Consider the following 16,378-nt stretch of genomic DNA (forward strand, 5'->3'; position numbering starts at 1 on the left):
GAGGCAGTTTGTTGTATTTCTGTGAGGCCTCATTATTGGGAAATTCTCCATATTAAACCCAGTCCTACCTTAAGTACATACTCCCACTTTACACAGCTCCACCTGCACAGCTTGCCACTTCTCCCGCGGCACCGCCCTTTGCATATTTGACAGGGGCGGTTGTGTTCTTTTGCCCTTTCCCCGAAATGTTTAGGTGAGGATTCCTTGGGGTTTAGAGCCTAAGGAAGGGCCGCTTGCCTCTGGGACAGCGGTGTGGGAGGCGGTGAAGGGGGGTGAGGCCGCATGGGTCACCCACAGGTTGGCCTCACTTTTCATCGTAGCAGCTCACTATTTTATGCCTTTGAAAACCCTCTCAAAAATAAGGAAAGAGTTGCTGAAGTCAGAATAGGAACATAGATTTGTGTGATGGACAAAATAAATAAGGTGGATCTCCATGAACTGTCAATATCATGTGGTGGTTATTTTATCACCCCAAAATAATTGCATCCTTTTCTTTTTCCCTTCTATTGATTCTTCATGTTTCCCCCGCAACTGCAGTAAACTCTGGCATTCTGTGCCGCTGAGGTTGGCGCCAGCCTGGGGTCCCTGTGCTCCGCACGGCAGTCTCCTTCAGGGCACGTGAGGGCTGCGTAAAACAGCGAAGAGTAGTCAGCTGCCACTTTGATCAGTTCCTACCTGTTGCCAGTCTGAATGTGTTTGAGTGTAACAGAGAGTTACAGGAAGAAAAAAATTTCTTTCAGAATTGTGGAGGACAGGTGGGGGAAATACACATACGTATGGTAGAAACTGCTGTTTTAAAACCATCCAATTAAATACTGACCCTTACTTAGAATATTTATATCTCGGCCTCCTATTGATACTTATCCTTTTGGCTACTGAATAAATGGTAACATAAGCAAACCCATTTTTATTCTTTGATACTTGGTCATTGTTTTTGGAAAACTGTTCGCCAGGGTAGAAAAAGACACTGTTGCAGAAATGTGAAATTTCTTGTGGATGTTGATTCTGCCTAGGAGTCTAGTGGTCCCCTGTTACGAGTGATCAGGCCCATTCTGACTGACACCTCTCCTTCATCCTGCAGGACTCCCTTGCACTTGTCCATCATGGCCAGGAATGAATACGTGTTCAATCAGTTGCTGCAGTGTAAACAGTACGTAGGGAGACCTGGCGAAATGAAAAAGCAGTTGTGAGGGTGGGATTGTGAGTGAAAAATAATTTTTAAATGTCTTTCAGTGTTATAAATTGTAATAAGTAAAAGTAAATGTTTAAGATGATCACTTAAAAAGTATAAAGAGAACAAATGAGGCTGTTGTCAGCGGAGGGTCTAAGAAGTTGTTTGCTTTTCACATTGCTTCCTTATTTCAGGTTAGATTTAGAACTGAAAGACCACGAGGGCAGCACAGCTCTGTGGCTGGCGGTGCAGTACATCACGGTGTCATCCGACCAGTCTGTAAACCCCTTCGAAGACCTCCCTGTGGTAAATGGGACTTCATTTGATGAAAACAGCTTTGCAGCCAGACTCATTCAGCGTGGCAGCAACACCAATGCCCCTGATACGGTCACAGGTAAAGCATGAGTCCGTAGAGCTGATGCTCCGGTCTGGAGCCTCCGTGAAACGGTGTGTCAGTGTCTTACCCAAAATGCAGAAACCGAATGACATGCTATTGTGAGAACTATTTTGTACTTAATTTTAACTACAGTGAAAGTCCAAGTTATTTTTATTTTAATCTTGTGTTTCAAAATATTTAGCCAGACTTTGTGAGTTATATCTATTAAGCTGAAACACTTTCAATTATTTAATGCTGTGAGTTTCCGACTTTTTGGACTCAGAACTCCTTTATCCTCTTAAAAATTATACCCCACCCTGGCAGTGGGGCTCATTTGGTTGGAGCATTGTCCTGTAACTGAAAGGTTGCAGGTTCAATTCCCAGTCAAGGCACATACCTCATTTGTGGGTTTGATCCCTGGTCCAGGCACACATGGGAGGCAACCCTTCCCTTCTCTCCCACATAGATGTTTCTCTCTCTCCCTTCCTCTCTCTTGGAAAGCAATGGAAAAATGTCCTTTGGTGAGGATTTAAAAAAAAAAAACTAACTATATTGTAACGAGCTTTTGTTTCTGTGGGCTATATTTTCAGTGTTTACTGTATTAGAAATTAAAACTGAAAAAATTTTTACAGATGTATTAATAATAACAAGCCACCTTTCTGCTGGTGGACAATGCCAAGTAAGTGTTAAGTCGTCCCCCCCAACGACCCGCCCCCAGCAGTCGTCATGTCTAAGTTGGAGTCTCTCAAAGAGCCAGAACAGCTGCAAAAGTTCTCTATCAGAGCTTTGAGCTTTGAAACAACCAGGAGAGCCCAAGGAGCCACTTTGAGCAGTGGGGAACGCTCACAGGCTGTGGCGCTGAGAGGTCCAAGCGCCCAGCGCTTCAAAGACTTTGGGTTTGTCCTTAGACCACTGTGGAGGAGGTGGATGCAGCCAGGAAAGCAAGGCCTCACGAGGTGGGTGGAAGAGTTGCGGCGTGAAAGAGGGCTCTGAAGAACATCACATAAGAGATGAACAGTGTGGGAAAATTGAAGTGGTTGAAATCATGAGTGACCAAGGAAGTGCAAAAAGAGAGGCCTTGCTTTTGTAACCTTTGATGACCATGACTCTGTCGACAGGATTGTCATTCAGAAATTCCCTACCGTGAATAGCCACAGTTGTGAAGTAAGGAAAGCCTTTTCTAAGCAAGAGGTGGCTAATGCTTTATCCAGCCAAAGAGGTCCAAGTGATTCTAGAAACTTTGGGCTTGGTCATGGAGGTGGTTTTGGGGGAACGACAGCTTTAGTCCTGGAGGAGGCGTCAGTGGTCAAGGTGGCTGTGGTGGCGGTGGATACGGTGGCAGTGGGGACGGCTCGCACAGATTGGGTAATGATGGGAGCAGTTTTGGAGGCAGAGGAAGCTACAGTGATTTTGGCAGTTGCAACAGTCAATCATCAAATTTTGGACCCATGAAAGGAGGAAACTTTGGAGGCAGAAGCTCTGGCTCCTGTGGCGGTGGAAGCCAACGCTTTGCCAAAGCATGAAACCCAGGTGGCTGCGGCAGTGCAGAGGCTTCCATTACTGCAGGAACAGCTTGAGCGGAGAGACGAGCCAGAGAAGGGCAGGGAGGCTGCGGGTTACACCAGATCTGCGACTCAGCCAGGCTCATGGTGGCAGGGCCGAGCTGCTACAGAGAAGACCTGTTTTAGACAATAGTCATGGTGAATGGGCAGAAAGCTGGAGGACTGTATTTGTGACTAGCCATATATATAACAGTGATTTTTGTAAGTGGTGTGCCACGAGAATTTTTAAAATAGGCGGTACCTGACTATTTAGTCAGGGGCACTGACTTCTTTTCCCTTAGATTGTCAAATTTTTAAAAATGACAACAGCCAATACAACAACAGCAGTTCGTTGTGAATGAGTCAAAATTATACTTTTTTTATTGTTGTTAGATCAAAAAATATATTTTTTGGTGTGCCAGAGGATTTTAGTAATTGGTTTATGTGTGCAATGAGATGAAAAATGTTGAAAATGGCTGGTATAAACAGATTACTTTAGTTTCTGCTCTGTGGAAAGTGTAAACAATTCCAACAAAGGGTTTTAATGGAGATTTTTTTTGTTTGTTTGTACCATGCTGTTGATTGCTAAATGTAATAACCTGATGAGGCCACCTGATGAGGACACTGAATACATGTGTCTTTTAAAAATAATAATAGCAAACCATTATATGTTAACATTTTTTTATGAAGAATAACTTTCAAAATAAAATTTTGTTGGTAGAGTAACAGCTTCTTATATCTGCGTTGTATTCAACTTTTGAGATAATGTTGTTTTGGTTAAAGTACAGTATATATAGAAAATACTCCCTCACACAATTATGTAGCTGGAAAAGACAGGAGTATTTTAAAAACCTTTTCAGATAATTGTGGAAATATTTCTTTGATACTGCAGCAAATAATTTCACCTAAAGACCCTCTGAAAATGAGATTGTCACTAAATTGTTTTTAATTTATAAATGTATGTTGGTTGTTGTCATGATTTTACTGATTTCTAATTTAATCATATTTATAAGCATATAGCATGTAAGATTGGTTGTTTTATATTTAAGATTGACTCTTCAACTCTTAAAGACTTTTTTATAAATGTTTGACATGCACTAGAAAAGAATGTACATTCTTTAATGGTAGAATGCAGCATTCCCTGTTTATGTCCATTAAATCAGCCTTGCTCATGCTGTTCAAATTCTACTCATTAGCTTACTAACTTTTCGACTGCTTGATCTGTCAATTTCTGGGGGACATTAAAAATTTTAACTATGAGTATGGATTTGTTCATTTTTGTTGCTAGTTCTGTCAATTTTACTTTATATGCTTTTATTTATTTTTTTAATATGAAGGATTTTTTAAAAAATTGATTTGAGAGAGAGAAGAAGTTAGAGCTGGGGGAGAGAGAGGCAGAAACCTCTGTGTGACATGGGAACACCCATCAGTCGCCTCCTGTACGCTCTCTGCCCGAGAATCAAACCACAACCTTTGGGGGTATGGAACGGTGCTCCAACTAACTGAGCCACCTGGCCAGGGCTATATATACTTTGTTTTAATACACATTCAGGGTAATTTTTCTCTTGTCCCGTTTTTTATTATACATGTAATAGCCTCCTCAGACCACTGGTTTTCAACACTGCAATGATGTTTCAGTTGTCACAGTTGATCTTTGTTTTATAGGGAGGTACAGGTATCCCTGCTTTTCAAAAATTTGTCTTATGCCACTTTGCGTTTACAAAAGACCTGCATTAGTGCCTGTTTTTGTTAACTGAAAGAAACGTAAAGAGGATTTTCACTTTGACAAAAAGGGCAAAAAGCAAAAATTGCATTATCTGTTTTGTAGCAAGGCAACATGCACTCCAGGCAGCAAGAGTGGCATTGCTTTTACTGAATGTTAGTGTTTTAGTTTCCTTTAGGTTTTGATATAGTTTGGTAAGTTACCTTGGGGGTCCAGGAATGCTTAAACATTTTCCCTTATAAATCAATGTGATTGCTTTTTGACTTTATGCCATTCCAGCTTACAAAAAATTTTATAGGAAACCTCTACTTTTGGATAGTGGAGGAAACATGTATGTATGATGTTGGTCTTGTGTATACCACAATAACTACGGAAGTGAAAATGGGACTCTTATTAGGAATCTCTAAATTAGAATGATCCAATAGAGGTGGAATCACTTTCTCTGAGGGAAAAGGGAAAACGCAGTGCTTTGTCCCATTTCTCTACCTTGTTCTTCAGTCCTGGTGTTTTACATTTTCAGATAGCATAGATGTAGAACATGAGAGTTTGTGTTTATCTGAAAAGGAAATGGATTTTAATAAAGTGTGTGTTTATCAAAAAAGGAAATGGATTTTAATAGAAAGAGAAACACTGCTCTGGGCTAAACCATTTCAAGACAAAGCAAAAAAGGAAAAAAATTTTTTTGTGTTTAGGAAAGAGCGATAGTGCAAAACAAAATATTTATAAGCCCAGAACAAGCATTTAAGGCCCTAGGAATAAAACTAAAGTGTTTAAGGACCTTTCCTGGTAGAACTTGAGCTCACAATGTCTTCAAATGGACATCTAACCCAGAGTTTCTCAGACACGGACAACTCTTCCAATCCCCCACCGCCAGGGACCTTTGGCATCACCTGTGATCATTTTTGATTGTGACAGCAAGGTTGGAGGTGCTGCTGTCATCTAGGGGCATACACCAGGGATACTGCTAAGTATTGTGTGGTGTATAGGATAGACTCCTCACAGCAAAGAATTATCTGGCCCAAAATGTCACTAGCACTGCTACTGGGAAACCAAGTTCCAGTCGAGCCCAGCAAGGAGACTTAACTTACTTCTGGTCCTAGATGGGGGCCGGTGCAAACCCAGGGACAGAGTGAGCCTCTGCTCCACGCAGGCTCATCCTGGCCTCTCTGCACGCAGAGAGTGCCCGTGTCAGCTTACATCGGGCCTTCAGCTGTGGGCTTGTCGGTTGGGAAAGGTGATGGGGAAGGTCAGGGTGAGGTGGGCAGTGTGGAACTGGACCTCATTTTTATGCAAATTGAAGAATGAATATGCCCATTTTCTCCTAGGAAATTGCTTACTACAGCGGGCAGCTGAAGCAGGAAATGAGGCAGCAGCTCTCTTCCTGGCAACCAGCGGTGCCCAGGTCAACCACAGAAACAAGTGGGTGAGTGTGACAGGGCAGCTGGGGGGAGCGGCAGCGGCAGACGTGTAGGGAACAACGGAGCGGGTTCTTTTTTCCAGTTTTTGTCAAAGTACTATGCATATATTATTTAAAAACCAAAGTGAAACAGATGTTTTATCCTCAAATACTGGTTGATTGATTCATTCCGCAACTGCTTCCTAAGTATTTGTGGTATATCATGTCCTAAACTACACGTACCTATATACACACATATGTACATTTCTGTGAATATTCTGTCACTGGAGAGAAACATGACACTAGCAGCGGTGAGTGGTTTCTGTAGGGAGGCTCACTGGGTGGCGGGGGAGGGGTGAAAGGGAACTGCACTGAAGATTCTTACAGCTTTTGAATATTGAATCAAGTGCCTATAACACCAACTTAAAATGTTTTTAATTTTAGAACGGTGCGGGGAGGTGGTCTTGGCCAGAGTTCAAAACGAGGTTGGGGGAGTAGGTCAGAGAAGCAGGGTGTGGGTGTGCCCGTGGGGGTCAGAGAGAAGCGAAGGCTGCGCGGAAGGCACTGCCTGTCTCGGGGGCCAAGGTCGCGGGGCGCTTCCATTTTCCCGGTGTTTATTTTAGTGACACTTGAAAGTCCTCTGTTGTTGTTTAATAATATTATTTTTATAATTATAAAAACGAAGTGAAAGGTGGTTAAGAAAGTCATTGGAAATGCAGAAGATGAGGAGCCAGGACATTTAGAGCGCGCTTGGGAAGACACTGAAGAAATGAGGGAGGAGACCGGGGGGAGTGGCACGGAAGTCATAGAGGTCACCTGGTGACAGGATGAGCCCAGGGCTGTATCTGGCACTGGGGACCTGAGTTTGATTACTTAGGCTCTGAAGAGAACTCCCAGGCCGAGAGTGCCCTGATGTGGGCCGTTTGTTCCTGTTCAGGGAGAAACTCCCTTGCACACCGCCTGCCGGCATGGCCTGGCCAGCCTCACCGCGGAGCTGCTGCAGCAAGGCGCCAACCCCAACCTGCAGACGGAGGAAGCCCTGCCTTTGCCAAAGGAGGCGGCCTCGCTGACCAGCTCCGTGGGCAGCGTCTATCTGCAGACGCCGCTGCACATGGCAATCGCCTACAATCATCCAGATGTGGTGTCTGTCATCCTGGAGCAGAAAGGTAGGTAGTTGGGAATTACTGCCTACTACTTTGACATTTTTGAGTAGTTAATTAGAGTTGATGTTTCTTTCATTGGTGAGTTTTCCAGGTCAAACTAGATAAGATATACTCTGGTTCCCGACCGCAGCGTACATATTCAGGGCGGGGCCTGCACATTCCACCCACTGGGGCAAGGTGTTAGAACCTTTGACTGCTTCTCCCTTATTTGGGGGTGTTTTCTCAAGCATGTCAGTGTGGGCCAGGCAAAGCCTTGCTTTGGCATGAGCTCTGTCTTTTGAGAACTCTGCTGTGGCAGGTCCTCCATGAGCCATCGGTCCTCTCAGCCGAGCCACCCTGGCAGGTGAACCAGGAGACAGGAGCCAAAAAGAGGGGCCCAGGGAAGCCCCTGCAGTGGCGGAGGCCCGTTTCCCTCACAAAGTCAGCCTCGGGTTGGTTGGTCTCTCCTGCCCTGAAATCTGTTGCGCTCTCCCCTGCCTCCTGGTAAGGCCGGCACTTGTTAGCGCTGCTGTGGGAGGAAGTGGGGTTTCAGGCAGAGGGCGCCTTTTTCTAGGTCCCCGCGGAAATTGTAAGGTGGTAGGGATTATGTATTAGGAAAACATCAGGGCATTGTTTTGATCCTATTTTCCACAATAAAATAATTAAAATGGGTTTCTATAGTGGAATCTGGTTTCCTTTTATGAAGATTCAATGTTTTATTCTTTAAAAAATTCATTTTCCCCATAAGCTTTGCTCCAAAATACTAGATTTCTGGGCTTCCACTCTCCACAAGAAAATTTATCAGTGTGTATTTTAGCTAGTCAGTGTGAAACTGAGCTCTTATTCTGTTGGATACTTTAAATTTTTATTTGCTGATTGATTTTAGACAGAGGGGAAGGGAAAGGGAAACGTTGATTTGTTGCTCCACTTATTTATGCATTTACTGGATGACTCCCATATGTGCCCTGCCTGGGGATCAGTCGTGCAACCCGGGCGTATGGGATGACACCCCAACCGACTGAGCTACCCGGACAGGGCTCTCTTGGATACTTTAAACATGATCTATGGGGTGGTGAGATCAAGTTTTCTTTTTCTTAAAATAAATTTAGCTAATGCTCTTCATGCCACCAACAACTTGCAAATTATTCCGGACTTCAGCCTCAAGGATTCCCGAGACCAGACTGTGCTGGGCCTGGCATTATGGACAGGTAAGGTGGTGCCAGAGGCTGTTGATATCTGCAGACGTACTCAGAAGGGGGTGAGGGGGAGAGAGAGGGAAAGAGGGAGGTGTGGAGGGCTTGGAACTAATCAGTTGATTGTAAAATAACCTTTCTGTTCGTGTGAATCCTGTACTATCCAGTGGAAAGCTGCTGGCTTTGAGAAGGGGAGAGGGAGTGTTTGTTGTAGTAAGATGCTGAAGAAGTGGGAAAAGCTGGGCATGCATTAATCAGGGCATGCCTATTTCCCAGGCATGCACACGATCGCAGCCCAGCTGCTGGGCTCCGGGGCGTGCATCAACGACACCATGTCAGATGGGCAGACGTTGCTGCACATGGCCATGCAGCGGCAGGACAGCAAGAGCGCTCTGTTTCTCCTGGAGCACCAGGCGGATATCAATGTCAGGTAGGCTCGAATGTCCGCAGCACTGGGTCACGTGTATGTGAGATGGTACGGAAACATAGCCTTGCTTGTAGAACATATTTTTCTCCCTGTTAAAGAAAGGAAGGGGAATAATGACTGAAAAGTAGAAATGCAGTGCTATAATTGAATGTAGTCATGCACTCGTGGGATGAAGAATAACTGTACTTTTCTCTTGTTAAACTTGTCAAAACCAATGCATGACATTGCACAGTCTCATTAAAAAGGACAATCTAAAATCAATTGAATAAGAATTCCAGTTATAATGAAGAACATTTCAACAAATGAGCTATCAAAAAGTCTTGAGGGGGAAAAATTGACACAGAGTTAAACTTCTCTTGTTTTGTGTTTTCAAAGGGATTTCTCCTTATCTTCAACGTCAAGTGATCTTGAATGACTGAGTGGGTGAATGAAGTGTTGTCAAGTGGATAGTTGGGGTAGCATTTTATTAAGATGCTATTGAAAGCAACTGTATGCCTTTAAGATTTCAACACCCTAGGATGCTGGTCAGTTACCTTTTCCGTCACTTAGGCTAGTATGGCTATATTTTTTAAAGGGTCTGGGACAGATGCTGTTGACAGGTTATATTTTTTCTGAAAGAATATTAATGAATGACAGTGAATTATATTTAAGAGGAACAGTGGATTCAGGCCTCTGGAGTGCCCATTTATCAATTGGCTTTAGTTATAAATGTTGGTTTCGGTGTGCACTTCCTCGCAGGACTCAGGACGGGGAGACAGCCCTTCAGCTGGCCATCAGAAACCAGCTTCCGCTCGTGGTGGATGCCATATGCACCCGAGGAGCTGACATGTCCGTGCCTGATGAGAAGGGGAACCCCCCACTGTGGCTTGCGCTGGCAAATAACCTGGAGGATATCGCATCCACTCTGGTGAGAAAAACTCAACTTTAGCCTCTGTTCACACATGGGCATGTTTTGTGTCAGACATAGATTTGATACCTATGTGACAATCATAAGGAGCAAGAGATCTGCCAAGGAACAAACTGAGTCAAGGATGAGCAATAGAAATTCATGTTAAAGAAACTTGCAGTTCAAAACAGTCTTGGCCAATTCTTTTTTAAAGGCTCTTTTTATCAAGAAAACTACCAAGAACCCCTGGCTGGGTAACTCAGTTGGCTAGAATGTCATGCAGGTGTGCCAAGGTTGCGGGTTTGATCCCCGGTCAGGGCACATGCAAAGGTCAACCAGTGAATGCATGAATAAGTGGAACAACAAATCGATATTTCTCTCCCTCTCTCCCTTCCTCTCTCTCTCTCTCTCTCTCTCTAAAGTCAATAAATAAAAAGAAAGAAAGGAAAAAAAAACCTACCAAAAAGCAAGAAGGCTGAGGCATTTCCTCAGGAGTCTTCTTCTGAGGTGGTTGGTTTGGTGTGGGCTACTCTGGCTGTCACCTGAGTGACACGTTCCCAGGCCTCAGAAGCAGAGCTGATTTAGCTTTTGAAGGGCCTAAAATGTGACACTAAGGCCTTTTGCACCTGGGGATTTACCCAGTTTTTATTGGTTTTACCTGTTAATTACAGGTAATGTGCTACTGGGGGCTTATGAGTGTCTGTGTGTGTTTTCTGTTCCTTCTAAAACACAACTCTAGAGGGCACTAATTAAACATATCTGTCTTATATTTCCCAAACAACATCATTTCAAGGGCTAATGCACACTTGCACAGAGCAGAGTTTAACCAGTGTTTGTAAAATTAATGAATGGTACAGATTAGCATAATTACCAGTTAATTATTAACTGTATCTTGCCTGAAAAATGAATCTACTGATGTGCATAGAGCTCAGAGATGGTAATAAAAATTTCCACCTTTGCTAGGCAGTGTTTGTGAGTAACATGTTTTTCTGCAGGTCAGACATGGCTGTGATGCCACCAGCTGGGGTCCAGGACCTAGCGGATGTCTTCAGACACTCCTGCACAGAGCCATTGATGAAAACAATGAGTCCATCGCCTGCTTTCTTATTCGCAGGTCCGAGAAGCCCAAGTATCTCTGCAAATCTTTTTTTATTCAGCTTATTGCAAACTCTAGCACTACAGTTTGAAACTGTTGGCTTGACTTTCATAATTAAGGCCACCAGAGGGTCAGTGTTCTGTGAAGTCAATGAAGATACTTGACTCACTTGCGAAGAGAGGAGATTGTGCGCCTAATCAGAGAACCTAAAAGCTAGGTCAGCTTTCTGCTTTGGGAGCCGTAGAGGCTCCGGTACTCAAATCAGACCAGTCCATGCACAGTGAAACTGGGGGGCCGTAGGGGAGGAGACCAGATGGCCTTTGCAGGACCCCGCCAAGACGCATCAGCCATGACAGGCTCCATTGCCTCTCAGAGCACAGGATGTGTGGGAGGCAAGGTCACTCAGGAAACAGTGAGAGCAGTGGTTCTCAGACTTGAAATGAATGCGTGCTCATCTCCCAGGGGGAGTTCTGATGCCCAGATTGTCCCCAAGACCAGTTGCAGAGAAACCTGTGGGAGTGGGACCAGACACTAGCATTTAAGGCCGAGGACCAAGGACAACAATCCCTGGTGGCAGTGGCTCTTACTGGATTGGATAAGGCTGCTGCTGTGTATTTGTCTGCACACTTTTAGACTAGGTGGAAGCTTGGCACTTGAAGCCTTCTTTTCATTTCCCACTTCCCTTCAGTGGCTGCGATGTGAATAGTCCCAGACGACCCGGTGCTAATGGAGAAGGAGAGGAAGAGGCCAGAGATGGGCAGACTCCCTTGCATTTGGCAGCTTCCTGGGGACTGGAAGAGACGGTACAGTGTCTTCTGGAGTTTGGTGCCAATGTAAATGCGCAGGTATGGAGAGTTTCTTTTTTCCAGGGAGAGAGGATAATTCTAGAATTAGGGAGAATCTCCTCTTATGGCAAAGAGACCTTGCAGATTCAACAGTCCTGGGTCTTTGCTTTACCACAAATGAGGCTGAGCTACAGACAGATGAAGTGACTTTCTCTGTGTCATACAGCCTGCCTAGTAATTTTAGTGATTTTGTGTGAAGCCTTTTCTTCTCTGTGCCTCAGTCCTTCTACAGCGTGAGAAACATTTGTCGGGGGCGGGAGGTGGGGGGCGTTCTTTATTTTCTTTAGTTTGTTTTGTTTTTTGGAACATTTGTTGAATCCACTTTTCTTTGCCTCCCATCCCAATTAGTTCTAGATTTCCATTAAGAGTTTGTTCTAGTCCCAAGCTAGTATACAGATAGTCCACAACTTAGAATGGTTTGACTTAATGATTTTTCAACTTTATAATGGTACGAAAGTAATATGCATAATGTAATAAATTACATGAGATAGTGTTAGATTATTTTGTCCAGTTGGAAGCTAATGTGAGTGTTCTTAGCACATTTAAGGTAAGCTAGGCTAAGCTGTGGTGCTCTGTCGGTTGGGTGTGTTAAATGCACTTTCAACTTAAGATTTTTCCACTTAACAATAGGTTTGTTGGAATGTAGCTCCATTGTAAGGTGAGGAACACCTGTACAGTGTTTAGGAAATGTTCCAGTAGCTCAGTTAAGCGTCCTTGAGTTTTGTTCCTTAATGCTTTGCAACATTCTTGCCTATGAAGATTTATGTATGCTACCCTATGGCCAGATAAGGCGTGATCTCCTCATTATTTATTTATTTTTAGAGTGAGGGGAAGGAAGGGAGAGAGAGAGGGAAAGAAACATTGATTTGCCAGAGATATATCAACTGGTTGCCTCTCGTGCGCCCCCTGCTGGGGACCTGGCTCACAACCCAGGTGTGGGCCCTGAATGGGAATTGAACCAGCGAGCCACAGGTTCATAGGCTGGCACCGCAGTCTGTCCATTGAGCCACACCAGCCAGGGCTGATCGCAGATCTTTTAAACAAATGTGTTCGAGCCCCTAGGTCACTGGGGCGTGGGGTAATGGGGAGTGGCTTTTAGTCATCTCTGGCCTCTTTAAAAGCTGATTTCAAACACAGGATGGTAGTACTGATTCTCAGAACCAAATTTTATTTAAAAGTTATCCCCATTTATATTTTTCTGAGTTTTATCTTTTATTTGGACATTGAAGTCTGTGCCCTGTCCATACAGGATGCAGAAGGAAGAACGCCTGTCCACGTGGCCATCAGCAACCAACATAGTGTCATCATTCAGTTGTTGATTTCTCACCCTGACATACACTTGAATGTACGAGACAGACAAGGGCTGACCCCTTTTGCCTGTGCAATGACTTACAAGAACAACAAGGCAGCCGAGGCCATCCTAAAACGAGAGTCCGGGGCTGCAGAGCAGGTAAGTGATCAACACCCAACCTTCTCCGTGGAGTCCCGAGCATGGCAGGACCTGTTACATGGAGACTAAACATATGTCTCCGATCTTATATATGTTTAATCTTATATATATATAATCTTACATAGATCTCTTTTATGTAAAGACATTTGTGATTTGAGATTATACTTCTCTTTCTTAAGATTTGGATATTGAGATATCCTTTTGGTGCTGGATGAGGTTGGACTGTTCTGCCTTGTGTGTCAGCCACCTAATGTCACATACAGAAGAAACTGGAGGTGGCTGGATGTTGTACTAGGAACTCTGTCACACGTTACAACTGAGGACATTCTTTGCTTTTTGCTTGGTTGTTTAATTGCCCTAGTAATAAATGTCTTTAAAAGATTAAAATTGAATTTGAGCTTTTGGTGTAATAGGTGGCAACTTTCTAAGTATTTTAAAGGAGTTAAGTTGTTATCATTCAGCTTAGCAGCCTCACTTGTCCTTTCTGGATGGTGAACTGTTGACCTGAAACAACAGATTGGGTGGGAAATGACCCTATGTAGCAGCTGACCTGAGGCAGGAGCTGGGATGGGTTTGTTAAGTCAGTCCTACAGACCCTTGAATCTCCATTTAGCACTTCAAATACTGCCAAAAGTTTGAATAGCCATTTGTGAAGGTAAATGGGAACTTGGGACCTGAACAAAATGAAATCTAACATAGTTGAAGACTGTTGCTTAGTATTTCAGACTTCTGTACATCACTTTTCTTCAGCATTTGCATGTGACTGAATTGTGTAAGTAGGTGTTAACCTCACCATTGTTTAGATGTGTGAAATGTGCATGAATGGACAGTTATCTCACATTTCCTTACAGTCTAGTGTGAAACTCGTCCTGATGATCAAAGTCCTCTGCAAAAGCCATTGCTATGAGACCAGCAGGTGCTGGAGAAATGTGTGTGTTAGCGAATGTGGTGTTGGGTAGCATGTTGGTGTCTCCCTCACTTCTCACTGAGCATTCATGTTAATGTGACAGCTCTTATAACCACAATATTCTCTCTAGTTCGATTTGAATGAGCTTTTGTCTGCTTTATATTAGTGAAGTGAAGTCTGACATGTACTGTTGGCCTCCTCCCCCAATATGTGCTTTATCTTGTACCCCCATAAAAGAGGAAACTTTTTGAGAATATCTGAAGATTTGTTTGACTGCTTGGGGTCAGGCTGGCATTGCAGCTATGGTGTTAGGATGCTGGGTGCTTTTTCCTTTTTTTTTTTTTAAGATTTTATTTACTTATTTTTAGGGAGAGGGGCAAGAAGGGAAAGAGGAAGAGAAACATCAATGTGAGAGACAAACATTGATCAGTTGCCTCTCACAACCCACTCATGTGACCTTGACTGGGAATTGAACCAGCAACCTTTTGGTTCGTAGGACAATGCCCAGCGCACTGAGCCATCCCAGTCAAGGCGCTGGGTGCCACCTGTTTTAGCCAAAGCAGGAGACTGCAAGGCTGGTCTCCACCTTTGCCTTTCCCGAGTGTCCCAATATTTTGGTGCCTTCCTTTCTCTGTACTTCAGGTTGGGCAGAGGCTCCCTTCCCCTGACCACAAGGATGTGACCGTGCACACATGGTCATGTGCACAGATACATAGGATGTGTCATAGGGACCGGATGGCGCCTTGGAACTGAGGGAGAGACGACACCATGACCTCCCCAGTAGTCAGCGCAGCTCACTCAAGGAGAGGCTCTTGCACGGGGGAGCCACTTATATTTTGGTTCCTACTTCTTGCCTCAGGTGGATAACAAGGGCCGGAATTTTCTTCACGTGGCTGTTCAGAACTCTGATATTGAAAGTGTCCTGTTCCTGATCAGTGTCCAAGCTAATGTGAATTCCAGAGTCCAGGATGCTTCCAAGTTAACCCCTTTGCACCTTGCTGTCCAAGCAGGCTCAGAGATTACCGTCCGCAATTTGGTAAGTGTCACTGAAACACTATTGCGTGTGACATGCAAACAAAGCCATGTGGCAGATTGGGTGCAGGACCTCTCATCATAGGTGTTTTTCTAGTTAGTGTGAAAGGCCAGTGCGAGTTTGGGGAGTAGGCCACCATGCTCAGGAAAGCAGGTGTCTTAGTGGGCCGACAGGTAGCCTAAGTGCCCCGTGGGCTGCTGGAGCAGCAGAGAGGGAAGGCAGGGTGTGGGTGGTGGGGCAGGGTGGGAGCATCTAGGGAGAGGAGAGCCGCTCATGTTGTTTGCCTGCTGGGCACTCAGCTGGTGCTTTCCAGTGCACACACCTGCTCCCCCCCTCCTCCCCCTCCTCCCCCTCCTTCCCCTCCTTCTTCCTCCCTCTTCCTCTCTCGTGTGTGTGCACACGTGCTCGCTTGTGTTTTTTTTTCCTCATGGAGGTATAGTAAACATATAACATTAATTTTAGGTATACAACATATTGATTCAATATTTCTATATATATTACAAAATGACCACCACGGTAAGTCTAACATCTGACACCATACCTAGTCATAAAATATTTTTCTTGTGATGAGGTCTTCTAAGATTTACTCCCTTAGCAACTTTCAAATATATAATAATATTATTACCTATAACCATCGTGCTGTACATTACATCCCCACGGCTTATCTTATGACTGCAGTTTGTACCTTTTGATCCCCTTCACCCATTTTGCCTATTCCGTCCTCTGCCCCTGGCAACTACCAGTCTGTTCTCTGTATCTATCACCTTGGGGCTTTTTTGTTTGTGTTTTAAATTCCACGTGTAAGTGAGAGCATAGTGGTGTTTGTCTTTCTCTGTCTGACTGACTTCACACAGCAACAGCCCTCAATGTTCATGCATGTTGTTGCAAGTGGCAAGATTTCATTCTGTTTTAATGGCTGAATAGAATCCCATTGTATATATGTATACACTGTGTGTATCTATATGCTGTGTATACATACACACACTGTGTATACATACACACTATATACATGCACACTGTGTATATATACACACCCTATCTTCTTCATGAATTCATCCATTAATGGACACTTAGGTTGTTTCCGTACCTTGGCTATTGTAAATAATGGTGCAGTGAACAGAGGGGTGCATTTGTTTTTTTTGAATTAGTGTTTTGTTTTGTTTTTTTTGAATTAGTGTTTTTGTTTTCTTTA

At 44.0% G+C, this 16,378-nt stretch overlaps 1 protein-coding gene across 2 annotated transcripts in view; it reads left to right on the top strand.

Annotated features, from left to right (window-relative positions):
- Positions 1–16,378, top strand: part of ANKFY1 (ankyrin repeat and FYVE domain containing 1) — an 87,828-nt gene that overhangs the window by 59,727 nt on the left and 11,723 nt on the right. For both annotated transcript variants that reach the window (XM_054575865.1, XM_054575866.1), the window contains 11 exons: positions 1,082–1,150; positions 1,366–1,565; positions 6,137–6,234; positions 7,145–7,373; positions 8,459–8,557; positions 8,819–8,972; positions 9,708–9,876; positions 10,851–10,969; positions 11,640–11,796; positions 13,046–13,246; positions 15,013–15,189. In XM_054575865.1, coding sequence (XP_054431840.1) covers positions 1,082–1,150; positions 1,366–1,565; positions 6,137–6,234; positions 7,145–7,373; positions 8,459–8,557; positions 8,819–8,972; positions 9,708–9,876; positions 10,851–10,969; positions 11,640–11,796; positions 13,046–13,246; positions 15,013–15,189 — 1,672 coding nt within the window. The remainder of the gene's footprint in view (positions 1–1,081; positions 1,151–1,365; positions 1,566–6,136; positions 6,235–7,144; positions 7,374–8,458; positions 8,558–8,818; positions 8,973–9,707; positions 9,877–10,850; positions 10,970–11,639; positions 11,797–13,045; positions 13,247–15,012; positions 15,190–16,378) is intronic.

The sequence above is a fragment of the Pteronotus mesoamericanus genome, unplaced genomic scaffold, assembly GCF_021234165.1.
Source record: "Pteronotus mesoamericanus isolate MK-2021 breed Mesoamerican mustached bat unplaced genomic scaffold, CSHL_Meso_final contig_317, whole genome shotgun sequence".
In the NCBI taxonomy this organism is placed as follows: Eukaryota; Metazoa; Chordata; class Mammalia; order Chiroptera; family Mormoopidae; genus Pteronotus; species Pteronotus mesoamericanus.